Consider the following 19,833-nt stretch of genomic DNA (forward strand, 5'->3'; position numbering starts at 1 on the left):
TTGCTTTTATGGTTCTAGTTACAGGTATCTTTTCCTTATATATATACGGAGTATTTTTTACTGGAGGGCCTGAGAGACCAAGCCATTTTGGGTTTTCTCGTAATCGTAATTTTGGCGAAACTTCTGTTCTTTGCGAAAATTCTGCAAAGAATGGCACAGATTCACCGCAATCGCAATCACTTTTCAGGTAACTTGGACCGGTAGCTGTTACCTTACCCGCTCACTCAAGTATAATATCAAATATTCCGGTACTTTTGCAGCAGAGCAAGGAGGAAAATAAAAGTGGACGACAGATGATGAGATCATGATGAACCAACATTGATAAATGTAATCATGAAGACATGAACCCAATACATGATATTACCTTAACTGGGAGCAATAACACGTAAAAAACTATATTGTACATTGATCAAATGCACCGAAAAGCTTCCAGGTTTTTCATCAGTATACTTTGGCTAGCAAAAGCCAACATTTTTTAAAGGTCGAGCAGAACGCATATATAGCCACCATTCTCAATCATCTCAGCAGTTCAGTACGCCCGCGAGCTTGGCTCTCAGTTCTTTCCTCAGTATCTTGCCGGACACCGACTTGGGGATCGCATGGGTGAAGTGCACCTTGTGTAGCCTCTTGTAGAACACCACCTGAAAACGTGAACACAGAAGAGGGGTGGTGAGGTCTTCAGCTTTTGCGGTTGCTGCGTCGTCATCCATTCGATCGTCCATCAAAGACGACGTGGTGACGGGTGCGTGCCGTGCGACGCCGTGGCCAATAGTTAGTTATACCTGCTTGGATATGAATTCCTTGATGGACTCCTCGGTGATGTCGGAGTCGGCGGCGCGGACCACGAAGGCGACGGGGACCTCGCCGGCGACGTCGTCCTTTTGCCTGCCATTTCACGTACGGGTTTTATTTACGACGCGAGTAATTCTGGCGGCGGCGATGCTACGCTGTTTATGGACGGTGGAAATGGAGGTCTTACGGGACGACGGCGGCGTCGGCGATGGATGGGTGAGCGATCAGCAGCGACTCCAGCTCGGCCGGCGGAACCTGCGTGCACGGACGTTACAGGGGCTGAGTCCTGAGAAAACTGAGAGGCTGTGTGCAGGTATTGCGAGTGCCCTGTTTGTTAGTTGATTACCTGGAACCCCTTGAATTTGATGAGCTCCTTGACACGGTCGACGATGAAGACCTCGTCGTCGTCATCGACGTAGCCGATGTCGCCGGTGTGCAGCCATCCTTCGACGTCGATCGTCGCGGCGGTCGCGTCGGGATCGTTCAGGTAACCTGCACGTACGTACGCACCACCCACACACTAGCTGTCGTCAGATCCCGGCGAGTTAACGCGTTGCCAGCCGGTGGTCCAGCACCTCAGCACCCTCAGTTTATGCTTATGCTTACAAACCAAATTTTAAATTTTCTAATTTTAAATTTAAAATTGATTTATGATTTCATACTGTAATTTATTTTTTAGCCTTAACTTTTAGATTACTAAATATATATATAAATTTTATTTATAAATTATTTTTAATTTATAAATATATCGTTCGGTAATCAGCCGCATGGTCTGTCAGTTCGTTTTAGTGTAGAGCGTACAGCACCTTTCATGATCTGCGGGCCGCGGATGCAGATCTCGCCGGGGAGGTTGCGGCCGAGGGAGAAGCCCGTGTCGGGGTCGACCACCTTGAGCTCCGCGTTGCGCACCACCGTCCCGCACGACCCGGTCTTCGCCGGCGTCGGCTCCCTGGCGAACGCCGGGCACATCGACAGCACCGGCCCCGCCTCCGTCATCCCGTATCCCTGCACCGCACCCCATGAATCAGCTATCCCTCCCAGCTAGCCCGCGTAAAACGGTCGCGGTACACGCACTGCGCCTCCGTCTCCGGATCGCGACGCGCGCGCCCCCGCGCGCGGGTCACCACATCACATCATCAACACCACAACGGCGCAGCGCATGCAGGCGGGCGGGCGTATGACGTATGAGACGAGTTAGGTGCAGCGAAAGGCTCAGGTGTCGCCTCTGTGCTAACACCACATTTAGCCACGTGATTGAGGCGCAACTAACCCGTCTTCTCTTAATGATAAAAAGACAGAAGATTATCTTAATATAAATATTTTATATTTATTTTATCCGTTTTATATTGGTAAGTCTGGTCTAGATTCATCGATTAATAAATGTATATAGTATAAATACATATATATTCATTAGTTTCTATCTTACATCGTAAAACGAATGTAGTATTTAATAATATAAACAATAAATTTAACTATTGCATATTTATAAATATACTCGAGAGGATGTATACCGAAGATGATGTATAGAAATATTTTATAAAATATATACCTGTAATCGTGTGCATAATCCGATGAAATACTGTTCATCGTCCAAACGAACCCAGCCGGCAGCCGCCGTAGCATTTAACTACTTGCCACTCTTATAAGTGGCATTAACTTTTTGTCACTCTCATGTGTCTATAATATATGAATATATAAGGTTAATTGCACTTGTAAAAATGACAAACGGTTAATTTTCCCGCCGTAGTACTACGCTAACGTTTCTTTTGCCTATTTCGGAGGCAGCTGGGATACCGACCTGTCCGAAGATTGCTTGGGGCACGCGGGCGCGGAGGGCGTCCTCGAGGTCCTTGCCGAGCGGCGCGGCGCCGGAGAGCACGATGCGGATGGAGCTGAGGTCGTGGCGCTCCACGACCGGGTTCTTGGCGAGCGCGAGCACCAGCGGCGGCACGACGGCCGCGACGGTCACGCGCCACCGCTCGATGCCCTCCAGCATCGCGCCCATCTCGAACCTGGGCATCAGCATCACCGCCGCGCCGGTGCGCACCGCGCACAGCAGCACGGAGTTGAGCGAGAAGATGTGGAACAGCGGCAGCACGCACAGCGCCACGTCGCCCTCCCCCATGTGCAGGTTCGGGTTCTCGCCGTCCACCTGCTGCGCCACGCTCGACACGAGGCTCCTGTGCGTCAGCACCACCCCCTTGGGCAGGCCCGTCGTGCCCGACGAGAACGGCAGCGCCACGGGGTCGTCGGGCGAGATGGACACCTCCGGGATGGAGTCCCCGTCAGCTTGCGCGATCAGGCCCCAGAACGGCAGGCAGCCTTCCGGGGTGTGGTGTTCCTCGTTATCGTCGATGGTGATCACGGTGAGCGTGTCGTCGCCGCTGGCGGCGTCGATCCTTGGGAAGGCCTCGTGCCGGAGCTTCTCCACGTAGACGGACTGCGTGAGGATGGCCTTGGCGCCGGAGGCCTTGAACTGCTTGTGGATCTCCTGCGGCCTGCAGAACGGGTTGGCGGCGGTGGTGACCGCGCCGAGGAACGACGCGGCGAAGAACGCCACGGCGAACTCCACGCAGTTCTGGAGCAGCACCATGACGCGGTCGCCGTGGCCCACGCCGAGGCGGTGCAGCGCGGCGGCGGCCTTGCGGCACAGCAGGTGCGTCTCCGCGAACGTGTACGTCCTCCCCGTGGCCGCCGCGATGAGGCATGGCGCGTCGGGGAGCTCGGCGGCCCTGGCGAAGCAGTACTCGTGCAGGGGCAGGTGGTTGGGGATGTCGATGTCCGGCAGCTTGGACCGGAAGATCGTCACCTCCGGCGCCTCCTCCACGGCCTCCGCTGCCACGGCCGCCGCCTGCGGCTGCGCCTCCAGTGCCGCCACCGTGATCATGGTCTCCTCTGTTCCAAGAAACAGAGAAATATATGTAATCTACCCTCCTCCTGGAACGGCTCACCAACAGCCAGTGCACTTTCGCAATGCCTACTTCCTAAAGAAACGAAGGGCACTGGCGATTGCTCCGGCGAGGTACGCCGAGAGGGAGGAGGGAGGTGGCGGGAATAAATACAGCATCAGCAGGAGGAGCAAGCAGAGAGGAGGTAGGTAGGAGAAGGCGGGAGGACGACGACGACGAGAGGTGCACACGCGGTCACGTACGTTCGCTAGCTCTTGCAGCCACCATGGCCCCACCTTCAGAAGATGTGCCTACGTATTTCTCCAAGATCGCCGTCCAGCTGTAATTGCACGTATTGTTCAGCCTTCTTTTTTCCCCCCTCGATCTGACTTATATCGTTGCGTCTTGGCGTCCTCTTTGATCACTGATCAGTACTAGCTTAGCTATGCAAGGACGAATTCAGAATAATTGCAATGGTGTGACACCACCGACTTCCATTACAGCGGCGAACGTAGAAAATTATCGTATTTGTATTCACTTAACAATTGTATTAAGTTTCACTAAACTTATCAATCGAGTTCTCCCTACTATTACATTGGCAGATAGACCTATTTCCACTTCAAAAATTTTCTAAGAAAACAAAAAACTACCACCAATTTACCTCCGCCAAAACAAGAGTTCCCACCTCAAGGTGCAACTCAACTCTCCTTTATTTCTCTCCCTCCCTTTCTTTTTTTTCTTTTTCAGGCGGTCTACGAGCTGCTGCTCAATCTATTAGTTATGAAATCCCGTTAACTTTTTGTATACTAGCTCACTCTCCCATGCCTCTTTCCTCTCCCGGCAGGACTGGTCACAATGTCTCTCCTTTTTCCCATTCACCCCTCTCCATTTGGATCGTGGCCGAGTCGGTCTAGCTCCTCATCCCCTGCCACCATGACCCACATCTCCTTCTCCACCGCCCGTCATCACCCTCTCCTCTAGGCTCCACCCCTCCCTCCACATCTAATTTGTTCTACTAGACGTCGTTGGTCTGACGGCCTCACCCGCGCTCCTGCGACTCTAACATACCTTTGTTTAGACCCCGCTACTAGCCTGCCTCGTGTTGCGAACCTGTGCACTAGCTGTCGCAACCGACTCACCGCTCAGACCACCCTTGCCATGGTCGACATGTCACACAACCAGGCTTCACCTAGCCTCCTCCACATCATCGCCCCTACCCAGATACCTACCTCCTCTGCTCTGTACCAAGCTCCTCTAGCTTGCTCAGTGCATCACACGTTGGTTGCCGCTCCCCCTATGTCCCATGTTTGGACCTCTCCCGTAGTGCCTCGCCTCATTGCCTATAAAAGGTGGATGTCATCCAGTGCCACCCCCCAACTCATGTGATTGTCCTGCCCAAGCTTTTACCCCTCCGAGCTTCCTAAAATGGTTGCCCTACTCCTCTACATTCTAAGTTCGCCTTGTCATTTGCCACCGTGCCAAGTCGCCCTACAAAGTGTCATCCTAGCCAAGCCCATCAGCGTTGCTACCACCAGTGTCTCCCATACCCCTATGCACCATCGAGCAAAAAGGGCAAGGCAAAGGAAAAGACAGGAGGAATGTCACGCCCAGAAATTTACACTAAATTTCTAAACAATAGCATGTATTGAATCTCAGTCCAGGAATCAGCCCGAGTACATACTATGACAAATTAATACACAGTTCCACGACTTAAAAACAATTATCTATCGAAATGCAGCGGAAAAAGAAACAAGACTAAACCATCTAATCTTCAGCTTTAGCTGGCAATGACGGCTCCACGCCACAGGCATTCTTAACGGCGGACTGAACCTCACTTCAACCTTGGGAACAACCTTCTGACTGGAACTCTGGCACTTGCTCTGGCACTTTCTCTGTTGGGGGAAAAATTAAGCAAGGCTAAGTACAAACCACAGTACTCAACAAGTAACACCCAAGAGAGGAGAATAATGAATGCAATAGGATAACAAGGATAGGCTAAGGTTAAATTGCACAAAGTTACGGTAATTTAGCAAAACAGTAGATAAAATAGACTGAAATAAAAAGTAAAGTAAACATTTAAAATAACCAATCACTGTCCAACGTTACCCCACGTTGCAACAGGCCCAAACCACTGTCTAGTGTTACACCACACTGCAACAGGGTCAACCCTATGCCCAACGTTACACCACGTTGCGACAGAACCAAACCACTGCCAACGTTACACCACATTAAGCAGGGTCAAACCAGTTCCAAATTAATCAGGTTATTAAAGGGGTTCAACTAATCCCAGTGAATCTGTCAGTTCGCCCAATAACCGTGGGCACGGCTATTCGAATAGTTTTACTCTGCAGAGGTGTACAACTTTACCCACAAGACATGGCTCCCAAGCATGTTACCATGCCCCAACGTATCATCACGATACCTCAGTATGGAAACCATGATAAGACCTTTCACCTAACCCTTCCTAGACAATCGCACCACACTTCAGGTTTCACCCCCTCCTTTACACCAAGTCGGGCAGTCCCCTCTTGTGCCTTGGTGAATCCGGAAGCAGTAGAGGCTTTCGTTACACCACGATTGCCCGTCTATACTCCATCACGCTCACCCTTGCCTTGGTACATCGAATAGGGACAAGCTAAATTACAAGTCTCACCGTTGCCCATTTTGGCTTGTGGTTAGTACGAGTGAGACTTCCAGGGTTTCCCGAGAACCGGTCCTTAATTGCCATGGGTGCGACTCTCAAAACCATGCAACCATAGCCCACCATAAGCAATGTTTTAGTTATATTAATCCACATCGGGAAATTCATCATGATCAAAACCATTAAAGGTCTATCAAAGTGTAACAGATAATTAAATAATAATTGGTGAGCTAATTGGACTAAGCATGACTAAGCATTGCCTGACCCTAAGTCTAGTCAAATTAACCCTGGGATGACAATAATAATGAGTGGTAATCAATGGATATAAAGGTAAATGCCCAAATAGATAAATACAATAAATAGATTTGCATAAACCAATGCATGTTTGAATGTAAAGCAGAGATTTTATAATCATGGGATCAATATGATCAAAGAAGGGTGTCACTTGCCTTACTTGGACCCACGAGGAACTTCAGCGATGACTTCAAGAACGATTGGCGCTTCGACAAGGTCAAAACCTACGACAAATAAAGCAAAACAAGCAAAACATGATATAAAACTACTGAAACAGAGAAAGAAATTATTTTTAATAGATTTTTGGCTTGGGTAAAACTCAGGGCGTGACAAGGAAGAATGGGATAAATGTGACTGATAGGTGACCCTACCTATCAACCCCCACCATCTCTTTCTCACACACACACAGTTGATGGGTTGTTGTCCCCTCGTCTCCCTCGCCCATTGGTCATAGTCGAGATCGTAGATATAGATTTTTTTCTAATGTTAAAATAGAACTTATGATAAATTACCTAAGCAATGTTGATGTAGGAAGTTTTTTTTAAAAAAGAAATCAATGGTTTGGAAGAATGTCACAGAAAACCTATATACCGATTACTGGATGTTTATGATGCACCCTGTGAAGGTAGCCATTGAAAAGCCTTGGGCTAGGTCAGCCTATGTTCTATTACAAAAATAATTTTGACAATGGCAAGTCAGTGGGTTTTTTTTTTCAAAATGGATTATTTGAATGTACCAATGGTAGAAATGTATCTTATTTTTAATATGTTCATGCATTACGGTGAGCTATATGGCTAAAAATATTACACGGGTCTATAAGAAAAAAAAAACATGTGTTTTCTTAACATGGGACCACGAGAGAAACGTAGCGTCTTTTAACCAACGGCTTGGTATTTTTTTTGTACCTAACTATTTATCGTACTGTACTGCATAGGTGGTAGTGAGACCCCCATGTTATTTTGTAGAACAGTTGGACACACATGGCTGTGCTGGGACTGGATCAAAGTCCTATATTTGCTTTTGTGAACTGATGCTTTAGGTGGTAATGCACACCATAACTTCTGTTTTGTTCATTCTGAACTATTGAATCAGATATTACCATTCCACTGATTGTGTCTTTGTACTTGCTATTGCTGGTGTCTTGCGTTGGATTGGAAAATATTGATGCTTGATTAATTGTGTGAATGCACGGGTGATGCTCGATTATTTATGTAATTGAATCAGATATTTCTATTCCACTGATTGGGTCTTTGTACTTGCTATTGCTTGTGTTTTGCGCTGGATTGGAAAATGTATGCTTGATTAACGAGAAAATCTAAAAAAATACCATTGACAAACGTCTAAGTTTAAAAAATATCATTAACGAATGCGAATTCTAAGAAATATCATTGTACAAATAAAATTATCTGAGAAATACCATAGCCGTTAAGGTTCTGTCCATTTCCGCCGTTAAATACATTGTTCACACTATAGCACTTAATGGAAAAAGTTAACGGAACCTAACGGCGATGATATTTCTTAGACAAATTTATTTGTACGATAGCATTTATTAGAACTCACACTCGTCGATGAGATTTCTTAGAATTAAATGTTTGTCAGTGGCATTTATTAGATTTTCTCTTGATTAATTGTGTGAATGCACGCGTGATGCTTGATTATTTATGTAATTAAATTAGATATTTCCATTCCACTGATTGTGTGTTTGTACTTGCTATTGCTTGTGTTTTACGCTGGATTGGAAAATGTTGGTCCTTGATTAATTGTGTGAATGCACGGGTGATGCTTGATTGCCAAACCTCCATAACTTCCATAACTTCCACTTGGAAAATGTAATTGCTTTTGTGTTGTACTGGATTGCCAAACCTCCATAACTTCCACTTGAGAGAATATGTCAGCTGTGTTGTTTTTTCCCTTAAGCTAGCATGCCATCTATTTATTGCACATGCATCTATTTTATCATATAAGAAAGTTATGCAACAAATGTTGAGGTACAGTCCTCATATATGAATTGGAAATATATATATAAGTTGTTCAGTTTATTAATTATATAAAGACTTTTTTCAAATTAAAACTAATTTGACAATTTATTCACTGTACAATAGCCCATTGGAATAATTTATGCAGTAACCTTACCTTTGAACACAAGAGGTGACTGAACTCAGGTCAAAATCATCTAATCAAACACCACCTTCTAGATACTAACATCTAGAGATACAACCAACCAAAAAGTATCTCAGGTCATCTAGGATAAATCCATAGAATGATACAGACAACCAAACACAATCAAGGATGTGTTTGGTTGATAGGATAGTTTTAGCCTGGCTCATGAGAACTATACATGCTATACTCAGCCAGGATATGGAAATACAAATGTGTCTTGTTTGGTTGGTTGATTGTGACGAGCTTGTATCTATCGAGATGTTGTTTGGTTGGTTACACTAAATATTTTAAATAAGTAGCATAAATAAGGAGAAATATATTAAAAAATGTTTAGTGGTCTCATAAACAATTTATTGGATGTTACTTACCATTTTAAATGTTAATATAATTTAATTAGTATTAATATGACTTAATATATTCTAATCACCTCCTAATCTTATCATTAGTTTGGATAGCTCGAGCATGGCTCACCAGATACGAAATTCACTTCCGTTTCCCATGGGCCAGGCCAAGTCCTTTATGGGGAATCGTTCAAACCTGGCTCAACACCTAGATACAAGAAATCAAACAAATAGATGTTGCATCTACTGAGCCAGGTTCAGCCAGATCCAAAGAAACCAAACACACTCCAATTACATGACTATTCTAGCAAGGCTAGAGGATACGGACTAGGCTGAGATCACACAGGCAACCACACAGACCATTAGTGAGTGCATAATGCATGCTACACACAACCCGGGGAGGGATGAGTAGACAAATGACTTCTAGATATTAAAGGTCACGAAGATTTACACTTGCACTAAAAGAATGGGTGCCAAGTTACCAAATCAAGAATATGCGCCATTGATGATGTAACATGATAAATTGTTAATGTTAAGGCCACTCCGAGTGTAAATTTTTATTGCGTGATCTTCAATAATGTCATACCATCAAAATATACTTAAGTGTGATGAAACGATTTATCTCAATGTAGAATTTCACCTCATGGTTTCGTAGTATAACTTATCACTTTAATGTTGTATCCAAGTGACCTATAGGAATTGATTAAATGTGGGGATAAAATGATTTTTCTCCATAGATGTTTTAATTTATTTTTATGGTTTAGATAACAGTGTCCCTCAGTTTGTATCCCCGTAAAATCCAGCTTCACTGTCTCATTACAAATTTTATATCACATCATTATGATTTTTTACATGAAATGTCATTTAGCAAGCTTAAAACCGCATAAAAGTCGCCATAGTGAAAATAATCTAACGCATCTTTACCCTCACTTATAAGCTCACTGTACTAGGAGTATTTTTCAAGTAACATGAGATATTACTGTTTTCTATATAAAATTTAGTACCTTCTAGTATCTAAGATACCAAGAGGTATCAAATTTTACATAGAAATCGGTGTTACCTTTCTTATGTATGGTAAAATTGGAGTACTACTGCTTGTTTACATTGTACGAGAGTAATTGTTCTAACGTGCGAACCATTCACAACAATGGAATTAATTTTACACTTGAAGTAGCACGGTGGCCCATGCATATTGCACGGCTGGCCGTTACAAATTGAATCTATATAGGTCTCTTATCTAGATAATAATTACTTTTTAATTTTTTAATTCAAATTAAAATTTTCCCAAATTATAATTATTTTAAAATTTTTAATCTAAAGATTTAATTTTTCTAAATTATATTTACACATAAACTCTTTTTATTATTTTTCTTTATTTTTAATTCCGCAATTGTATTTCTAATCTGATTCTTTTTAACCGAATTTTTAGATGATTCCAAATTGTATTTATAGATGGACTGTTCCCTCAATATCTATTATTTTAAACATTTGAATCCGAGGGACTCTTTTTTATTATTTATCTTTATTTTTAATTTTGAAATTATACATCTTAATTTTTTTCTATTTTTAACCAAAATTTTATATCTTTCCAAATTGCATTTATAGATGAGCTCCCTCGGTATCAATTATTTCAAAACTTTTAATACAAGATTTAGATTTTTCTAAAGTGTATTTACACATGACTCTTTTCTTTATATCTAAAATTTGGATTTTTCTAAACTTAATTACACATGGAGTCATTTTTTATTATTTTTCTTTATTTTGTACGAGAGTAATTGTTCTAACGTGCGAACCATTCACAACAATGGAATTAATTTTACACTTGAATGGAAACGAGGAAAATGAGCATATTTACATCATCACATAGACGCGAAGCCACCGGACCGTGACCAGCCGTCTCACCCTCACCAGTAGTTTCTGCAGCTGCACTCGCCGCGCTTGAAGCGGTGGAACTGGTTCCGGTCCCTGACGACGATCTCCCTCCCGAAGATCTCCGATATCAGCGCGCTGTACGCGTGGCACTCCTTGCTCATCCGGAGGTTGGTGACGACCCTCACCGGCGCCCCCTCCGGCGTGCTGAGCAGGCCGAACGCCATGGCCAGCTTCTGGCTGTGCGCGGCGACCACGCGCCGCTTCTCCTCCTCGTCGACGTCCTGCGCCACCTCCGACGTGTCGGGCTTGTACCCCTCGAACCGGAGCTGCCACTCCATCTGGTGGAGCATCTCGTAGATGTCGTCGGCCCGCGGGTGCGACCTGTCCTGCGACACGAACCGGTGCGTCGCGCCGTGCACCTCCACGGCGCTGTACCCCGGGGACTGCGCGAGGCCTCTGTCCACCGCCTCCGTCCGGCGCGCCGCGGCGGCGTCCCAGTTGTCGGCCCTGGCGTGCATGTCGGCGAGGATTATGTAGTCGCCGGCGTTGACGGCGCCAAGGCGTTCCAGCTCCTGCAGCGCGCGCTCGGCGAGCTCCAGGTTGCCGTGGATCCGGCACGCGTTGAGCAGGCTCCGCCAGGCCGTGTCCGTTGGCCCCGTCGGCATGCTCCCGATGAGCGAGCGCGCGTCGTCCAGCCTCCCGGCCCGCGCCATGAGGTCTACCATGCAGCTGTAGTGCTGGGCGTTGGGTGTCAGCTTGTGCTCCAGCCGCATCCGGTCGAAGCAGCGGAGCCCTTCCTCGAGCAGGCCGGCGCGGCTGCAGGCGTTCAGCACGCCGACGTACACGGCGGCGTCGGGCCTGTGGCCCTCCCTTACCATCGCGTCGAACACCTCCAGCGCCCTAAGCCCGTCGCCGTGCAATGCCAAGCCGGATACCATGGCGCTGTACGTCCACGCGTTCTTGTCGTCCATCGCGTCGAACACCGCAGCAGCCTTCTCGATGCAGCCGCACTTGGCGTACATGTCAACCAGGGACGTGCTCATGAACGTGTTCAGCCTCGTGGTGTTCCTTAGCAGCGCACAGTGGACGCTCCGCCCGACGTCGTAGGCGCCCAGGTGCGCGCACGCCGAGAGCGCGCTGACCATGGAGCTCTCGTCGGGTCTCCACCCCTCGCGCACCATGGCGCCGAATGACTCGACGCACTCAGCCCAGCGCCCGGCCCGCGTGTACGCCGCGAGGAGCGCGCTCCAGGAAGCCGTCGTCTTCTCATCGTCCCCCATCTGCTCGAACGCGCGGCGAGCAAGCTCAGCCTCGCCGCACTTGCCGTAGAAGCTGATGAGGCTGTTCTGCGAGTGCTCGTCATGCTGGAATCCGAGCTTCACCTGGTGTCCCTGCAACTGCGACAGTAAAAAGGGGAAATTTTGAAGCCCCATTTCACCGGGTTTCAGATTACTCGCACGGTGCGCAGGTTAGCATGAGCTGAAGATTATCACCTGTCTCCCTTCTTGCAAGGCGCCGAGCTGCGCGCACGCCTTGAAGACGAACGGGAACGTGTAGCTGTCGGGCTCGACGCCGTCCTCCGCCATGTCCACGTACAGCCACAGCGCGGCCGCGGGGTCGCGTTCACCGCCGCCGCCGCCGACGTAGCCGCGCATCAGAGTGTTGTAGTCGAACGGCTCGGGCTCGTCGAGCGACGCGAAGATGGACGCCGCGTAGGCCATGCTCCCGGGCCAATCCGCGAGCGCGCACGCGGCGAGGAGCGGCCGCGCGTGCTGCGGCGAGCGGTCGAGGCCGAGCTTGACGTGCCGCGCCTGCGCCTTCCTCACCTCGTCGAGGCTCCGCGGCGGCGGGGCCGCCGCCGCCGCGCATGGCGCCTGATCCCTCCCCCTGAAGGCGGCCTGCTCCGGCGCGGCGGTCCTCGGGGTAGCGATCCCGACGACCTGGTGCTGCTTCGCCTGGGAGTGGGAGAGCACTAAACCCCCCACCATGCTACTATCATCGGCGTGCGGCGGCGAGTGGCGGTGGCTACATGGAGCGCCGTTCACAAGAATCGGTTACCGTGAGGAGGAGTAAAAAATCGCGCGTACGTCTCATCCTCTCGAGCACGTCGGCTCATCCTCTCGAGCACGTCGGTCTGGCTAGCTCGTCGGTCGTCCTCCGCGTTTGCACACGACGCAGACGTGGACAGTGGCTTGGAGTGGGGGTCCACGTGGAAGGATTCTGTGGCTGGGAGGCAGCGCGGGGATTTCCTTGGGCTGGTGGATGCCATCCACATCCTAGAGTTGGAGCGGCCAAATGGCAAGCATGGCGTGAGGTGCGTCGGAGGGACAGTCGGCGACAAAATTGGTTGGGCTGAGGGATAAGGTCCATGTCCACCTGGGCAAAATAGATAGCAGAGGGAGTGTCGCGCGCACGTGGCGGTGGAGTTGCTTGCGCCGGTCGCCGCCGGACGCCGCCGTCTGATCGGCGGTTGGCACAGCTCGGACGTGGGGGCGAGGACGGTGAAGTGCAGCTGTGCAGGCGGACCGGTGGCGCCTCGATTTGAGGGGGACACGGTGTCGGTGATGTGTAGTGTAGCCACGTACAGGAACATCCGCGGATGCAATGCAATGCTGCAGCAGCGTGGAACTGGAGGCTTCCTTCACCGGTGGTTAATGGATACTTCAACTTTTGAATTTGGCCAGATTATCTCCTTCGCTGGCGCGGATTGGACCAAACGCAAAAAGACTGCACCTGCATCTTACTTTCCCAGTTGGGCCGCACAAACAGAAGCATTGAGCCCACTACTCCTCTTTGCCTTTTTTTTTTCTTCTGGCTCTCACAGCAGGACTGTCATCTGGTATCCATCCCCCGTCCTCGTGTCTATATACACACTGTTTAAACATATTATGAGTACCCTAAATTTAAAATTTAAAAATTTAATTTATAAATATAAAGAGAAGTAAAAAAATAGCGGTGCGTAGACTTCGATCATATTGAAATTCACCAACACGTTGTGTAACCCCGGTGAATAGAATAACACACCTGTGAATGTAGCAGATAGGTGTATTATGTGTATAGAAATGTACCGCTACAAAATATAAAATTGCAAAATATAATTTTACGGACACTGGCTAGATTTCAGGCATATGAAATTATTACAATTTTTAGTCAGTTAAATTTGCACATTGGTGAGCCAAAAATTGAAATGTGATGTAATACTTCCTCCGTTTTAAGACTTTATGAGTTTGTTTAGATCGATCGATCTATCTATCTATCATATATATGTTATATATATATATATATATATAGATTCATTAATTTGACCAAGTTTTATAACATGAAACAAATGAAATATATAGTTTCAATTCATTCATCTGTATTTTTTCCCATAGTATATAATCCTACTTTATCTTTGACACAAGGTTTGGATACTTTTACACGTACTAGTTTTATAAAGAAAATATGAACTATAAATTAGTTTTAGGTTTTGATTGGAATATTTATTACTACCTCTGTTTTATATTATAAGACTTTCTAGTCTTATCTAAATTCATCAATTTATAAATATATATAATTTATATATATGTCTAGTGTTATTAGAATCCATATGAATCTAAATCAGGCTAAAAAGTATTATACTGTGAAACATAGGAATTACCTTTTAATATAAAACAACGGACTTTGTTATATATGACATTTTAAATAACATCATTGAATTACTCTTGAACTGTTGTACAACGAAGGACAAGTTCACTCACGTTATGTAGGCATTTTTTAAACAAAATTTTGCTACAGATAAAGATACCGCTACCACAAGAATCACGAGCGAACTGCGTATTCGCGTCTTCCGTACCAAGAAAGAGAGCAGAGTTCATCTTGGGCCGCAAGGCGGACAGCGGAGCTGCCGTCCGTCCGATCCCACAGAAATACGCTCATCCCCCACCCACCTCGTCCCCGGGTCGAAGCGTCCAGCGGTTCCAGCCGCCCGCGCCTTAAACCCTACTCGCTCGCAAACCCCCACCCCACCCCACCCCACCCCAAAGCCATGGCCGCCGCCGCCGCCGCCGCGAAGGCCGCGGCCGCGGCCCTCTCGGCCGCCGGGGCCTTCGCCGTCTCCTCCGAGCGAGCGTACGCCGATGGGGGCGCCCCCGCGTTCCGATTCCCCGGGCTCTCCACCTCCCCGTCCCCTCCCCCCGCCGCGCCGCCGCCGCCGGCGGCGGCGGCAGACCAGCAACCGCCCGCGCCTCCCGCGGAGGAGAAGCGCAAGGTCCGGAACGATCACCCACGCACCAGTGCCGCCGGGTTCGACCCCGAGCCGCTGGAGCGCGCGGTCGCTCTGCTGCGGCAGATCGAGAAGTCTCCGCATGGGAAACAGGTAGGGATTCCAGGCTCCAGTGGGGGTTATTTTCCCTCTCTCTCCTGAAAGTTTGGGGGCTCGTGTTTCTGGGCCTGTATTCTGACGAGAGGTTGTCGACCCATGGCTGGGCAGCTCTTCGATACACTGAAGAAGGAGGAGGACGTGCGGCGGGCGGAGATCAACACGAGGAAGGTCGAGTTACAGAGGGAGCTTGCTGCGCTCGAACTTGTGAGATATTTCTCTGTCTATCCTTTTACATCGCGTTGAACAAATTGGAATTGGGATTGATTCCATTGAGTGTGCCTATTCCGTGTTCTTATGGTCAGAGCTTTTCATTCAGTTCTGACTTATACGAACCAGGTAGCAATATGAGTGAACGAAGGGAAATGAACATACTAGTTGTTATGAATGCGTTCACATGTTTTGCATTAGTTGGTTTAGTGTTTCCTGGTGATGTTTAAGTGTGCCCTAATCTAATTAACTTGCCAAAGCTTATCACATATTCAGCGTGTCATCCACCAGGCCAATTCTGTCTGCGAATTCACAATTTAGAACATACTCTTGTTATTCAACATAAGTAATTCTGCAGGAGAAGAAACGCGTGGATTATGATGAGAGGCAAAAACTCGAGCAACAACGAGCTCAGATAAAATCACAGATAGCTCGATACGACGATGAGCTAGCAAGGAAGAGAATGCAGGCAGACCATGAGGCGCAGAGGGTGAGAAACCAGGAGCTTGTGAAGATGCAAGAGGAATCAGCTATTAGGCAAGAGCAGATTAGACGTGCAATCGAGGAGCAAATACAGGAAGAACGAAGAAAGACTGATAGAGAAAAGGCAGCTATAGATAGGGATACTGAGAAAATGAGAATTTTTGCTGATGCAGAGGCAAGAGCGATTGAAAAAAAACAAACTGAAGATGTTGACAGGCGATTGCTTATAGAGAAGGCAAAGGCTGAGAAGGAGAAGTGGATTGAAGCAATAAATACTACCTTTGACCATATAGGAGGTATTTAGATAAATAAATACACTATTGTGAATTTTTTGTATTCTTTTTTGCAGTATATAAGACATTTCCACAAGTTTGTGTAATATATTTTATGGGATGACTTTTCATTTTAAACTATATTGATCATTCCTCTCCTAGGATGCTATACTTCTGATCCTAATTTAATATTTTTCCTCTTTACTGAACTCAAACTATTATATTATCCAGAATGCTATATGGAATGGTATTTGCATGCTCTTGTTATGATATACTCCCTCCGTTTCATATTACAAGACTTATGAGTTTGCCTAGATTTATGTATATATCAATGTATATGTTTTGTATATATGTCTAGATTTATTAGGTAAGGCCAGAAAGTCTTATAATGTGGAACAGAGGGAATAACTGTTTTGATATATAAAAGCTTGATTGTTCTGTAACATTTTTCTTATATACATTTCAGGTGGTTTACGGACAATATTGACTGACCAAAATAAGCTAGTTGTAGCAGTTGGAGGCGCCACAGCACTTGCAGCTGGGATATACACAACAAGGTAAATTCCTTAAGCCGCCTTGCTTTATATATTTCAGTTTCAGGAACACTTTTTTCATAAGTAGCCAGGAAAAGAATGGCACAAATTAATTGTCCTTGCTAGCTAATTGCACCTTCTTATTTTCTTTTCACCACTTGCATCTTCTAAGATTAAGTACCACTTATTCTAAAGAATGCACAAAGTTGCCAATTGCTTGCACTGCCCTTTATTTCATATACCTTGTGTGCTTTACGCTTTCCATGAAGATATTTTTCCTTTCAAGATTTCAAGTTATATTTCAGGGCAATGGAAGATACTGGTGTTAAATGAGATTGTTCCTTTTCTTCACAATCTGAATTTATATTTTTACCATTCATTTTCGCAATCGATGTTCTTACATTGATTGATGTATTTTCTTCCAGGGAGGGTGCAAGAGTAGTCTGGGGCTATGTTGATCGTATTCTAGGTCAACCATCACTTATTAGAGAGTCTTCACGAGGGAAATATCCCTGGTCTGGTGTCTTTTCACGTAGTATGCATACGATGGCCAGTAAACTGAACAAAGGAAGCAACTCAGGGAATAATGGGAATGGGTTTGGTGATGTTATTCTAAATCCTTCTCTTCAGAAGAGAGTGAAGCAGCTTGCTAATGCCACCGCCAACACAAAACTTCATCAAGCTCCATTTAGAAATATGCTTTTCTATGGGCCACCAGGCACAGGAAAAACGATGGCAGCAAGAGAACTAGCCCGGAAATCGGTATGTTATACAAGACAAGTCCCTGTGAACACTAATGACAATATTTCAAAACTATTAGCTCACTAACATTGTGGACATCTCCAGGGATTAGATTATGCACTAATGACTGGTGGAGATGTTGCACCGTTGGGATCACAAGCAGTCACCAAGATTCATCAGTTGTTTGACTGGGCAAAGAAGTCGAATAGAGGCTTGCTCCTCTTCATTGATGAAGCTGACGCTTTCTTGTGCGAGTAAGTGACAATCTAATCCTATTGTCTGCTTTTCTTGTTTGAGAATATGAATTTGCAGCATCTGAAAATTTTAGAGAAGATTTGAATCTTCTTAGATACTAAACTTAAGTTTAATGATTGGTATAAATGAAAATGTTTTGCACAATCAATCAATTGATTATTGAACTTGATATAATGATTTGCCACTCCATTCATTGCATGCTCTAGAATTTGCTATTTGATGTCTCAGTGACACATGGTACTACTTGTCAGCAAGGTAATGGGTTGACTGAGTGGCAAATCCTTAATTTCCGCAGCCGAGTGGCAAATCCTCAATTTCCACATCCATCTATTCAGTTATTTTCCTTGTGTGATGCTTGCTTTTGTCATTACAATCTTTTCATGGCATAGCTGAGCTAAAAATGGCCAGTAAAGTTGTGGAGGTCTAAAACTGTGACCAGTTGACAATTCAGTGCAGCAGTAACATTCAGAGTGCAAAAGTAGCTTTTTTCTCTTGCATTTCCTCATCCTCAACTTTCAGAAGTTCACTTGGGAAATGCTAGGTTAGCAAAGGAATGTGATATGTGACCCTAGGCTAAGTACTCGAGTTCCATGCCATTTCCCTTTTTTACCCATCCTACCTAACCAATTGTCCAATCCTGGACAATTTCTTATAATCAGAATCTGTTTGGACCAAGATGTTTATTTTAGCTTAAATATCTGTAGAACATTACTCCTTTATCAAGAGTACGTTTGGAACTATTTTCAATTTTTCCCTTAATCAGGAATTTGACAGTTATAATCAAACACAGTATCAACATTCCAGAGTAATTTCTTCCATTTTGCAGACGAAACAAGACATATATGAGTGAAGCTCAAAGGAGTGCCCTGAATGCTCTCCTTTTCCGCACAGGTGACCAATCTAAGGACATTGTCCTTGCACTTGCAACCAACAGGCCTGGTGACCTTGACTCTGCTGTTGCCGACCGTATTGATGAGGTCCTCGAGTTTCCTTTGCCTGGGGAAGATGAGCGGTCCAAACTTCTTAGACTATATCTGGACAAATACATAATGAAAGCTGGTGAAAAGCATGAAAAGAGTTGGCTCAGGTTCTTCCGTGGTCAGCCTCAGAAAATAGAGGTGAAGGGCATCACAGATGAGTTGATACGGGAGGCGGCTGCCAAGACTGAGGGTTTCTCAGGAAGAGAGATCGCAAAGCTGATGGCAAGTGTGCAGGCTGCTGTGTACGGAAGCAAGGAGTGCGTGCTGACTCCAGACCTGTTCCGTGAGGTTGTAGATTACAAGGTCGCCGAGCACCAGCAGAGGAGACGACTTGCTGGCTATGATATGAAGAATGCTTAGGAAGCCTCTTTTCACGTACCCCTTTTGCTGTAGGCCCAGTGTTTATTTCTGGTGAGATTACCTCAATGGTGAGGTGATTCATCTGCTTAGTTGTCTTTATTCTTTTACTGCAACCCTTACCCTTGAATGGGAAGTTTTGTCAATGGCGGATGATCAACAGAAGAAGAGGATTATATGTATGAACGTTAACCTAACGCAGTCTCACTTGCGACAAGATGGGCATTTTGCTGGAGAGTACCATTGATTAGCTCTAATTTTTTGCATACATTTTCCCCTTGTTGATCATATTTAATAAATAAACGTCATATATCATTGATAGGGGCTGTAATTATTGGGTCGGGTCTTCTGATCCAAATATTTCAATGCTATGTACAAGGGTGTTGACATTGATCCGCTTGGCCCACGTCGAGACAATGTGTGTACCGTGATCTGTGAAGGCTCATCTATTCTTTTGGTCACGGCCTCATTGCTCCGGCACCCGCGAGCTTAGCGACTAGCGAGCACGGCGCCCTGTGTATTCTGAGGGAGTTTTCAGGGTGAAACGAACAGAGCTGAGCTGACCCTCTGCATTCCCACAAAATACGCACTTATGTTGTGAATTTACAGAATTTTTCCATGTGGTAGGAACGAACAGGGATTTTTGTTCTGTGA

At 46.1% G+C, this 19,833-nt stretch overlaps 3 protein-coding genes across 3 annotated transcripts; 1 reads left to right on the plus strand and 2 right to left on the minus strand.

The window, feature by feature from the left end:
- Positions 1-288: 288 nt before the first annotated feature.
- Positions 289-3,833, minus strand: LOC102702350 (probable 4-coumarate--CoA ligase 2). Its single transcript, XM_006647668.2, has 6 exons — positions 2,591-3,833; positions 1,599-1,797; positions 1,139-1,284; positions 980-1,047; positions 783-885; positions 289-641 (listed from the first exon to the last, which is right to left on the minus strand). The coding sequence occupies exons 1-6, from the start codon at positions 3,677-3,679 to the stop codon at positions 522-524; spliced, it is 1,725 nt and encodes a 574-aa protein (XP_006647731.1). The 5' UTR covers positions 3,680-3,833; the 3' UTR covers positions 289-521.
- Positions 3,834-10,888: 7,055 nt separating this feature from the next.
- LOC102700502 (pentatricopeptide repeat-containing protein At1g31920) lies at positions 10,889-13,131 on the minus strand. The gene is made up of 2 exons (XM_006648892.3): positions 12,482-13,131; positions 10,889-12,385 (listed from the first exon to the last, which is right to left on the minus strand). Exons 1-2 carry the CDS (start codon positions 12,974-12,976, stop codon positions 11,021-11,023), a joined length of 1,860 nt encoding a protein of 619 aa, XP_006648955.2. The 5' UTR covers positions 12,977-13,131; the 3' UTR covers positions 10,889-11,020.
- A 1,786-nt stretch (positions 13,132-14,917) lies between these two features.
- On the plus strand, positions 14,918-19,432 carry LOC102700780 (ATPase family AAA domain-containing protein 3-B-like). The gene is made up of 7 exons (XM_006648893.3): positions 14,918-15,345; positions 15,460-15,555; positions 15,917-16,337; positions 16,780-16,870; positions 17,272-17,608; positions 17,693-17,841; positions 18,669-19,432. Exons 1-7 carry the CDS (start codon positions 15,016-15,018, stop codon positions 19,180-19,182), a joined length of 1,938 nt encoding a protein of 645 aa, XP_006648956.3. The 5' UTR covers positions 14,918-15,015; the 3' UTR covers positions 19,183-19,432.
- Positions 19,433-19,833: the final 401 nt, after the last annotated feature.

Source organism: Oryza brachyantha, chromosome 2 (assembly GCF_000231095.2).
Source record: "Oryza brachyantha chromosome 2, ObraRS2, whole genome shotgun sequence".
NCBI classification, from domain to species: Eukaryota; Viridiplantae; Streptophyta; class Magnoliopsida; order Poales; family Poaceae; genus Oryza; species Oryza brachyantha.

Excerpts from the sequence above, each read along its gene's own strand:
- LOC102702350 (XM_006647668.2), bottom strand. The coding sequence starts at position 3,679 with ATGATCACGGTGGCGGCACTGGAGGCGCAGCCGCAGGCGGCGGCCGTG. Across the intron at positions 886-979 it reads GCCGACGCCGCCGTCGTCCC|GCAAAAGGACGACGTCGCCG; the intron begins GTAAGACCTCCA and ends GTGAAATGGCAG. Across the intron at positions 642-782 it reads AGGAATTCATATCCAAGCAG|GTGGTGTTCTACAAGAGGCT; the intron begins GTATAACTAACT and ends TCACGTTTTCAG.
- LOC102700502 (XM_006648892.3), bottom strand. The coding sequence starts at position 12,976 with ATGGTGGGGGGTTTAGTGCTCTCCCACTCCCAGGCGAAGCAGCACCAG. Across the intron at positions 12,386-12,481 it reads CCTTGCAAGAAGGGAGACAG|TTGCAGGGACACCAGGTGAA; the intron begins GTGATAATCTTC and ends TTACTGTCGCAG.
- LOC102700780 (XM_006648893.3), top strand. The coding sequence starts at position 15,016 with ATGGCCGCCGCCGCCGCCGCCGCGAAGGCCGCGGCCGCGGCCCTCTCG. Across the intron at positions 16,871-17,271 it reads GCTGGGATATACACAACAAG|GGAGGGTGCAAGAGTAGTCT; the intron begins GTAAATTCCTTA and ends ATTTTCTTCCAG. Across the intron at positions 17,842-18,668 it reads GCTGACGCTTTCTTGTGCGA|ACGAAACAAGACATATATGA; the intron begins GTAAGTGACAAT and ends TCCATTTTGCAG.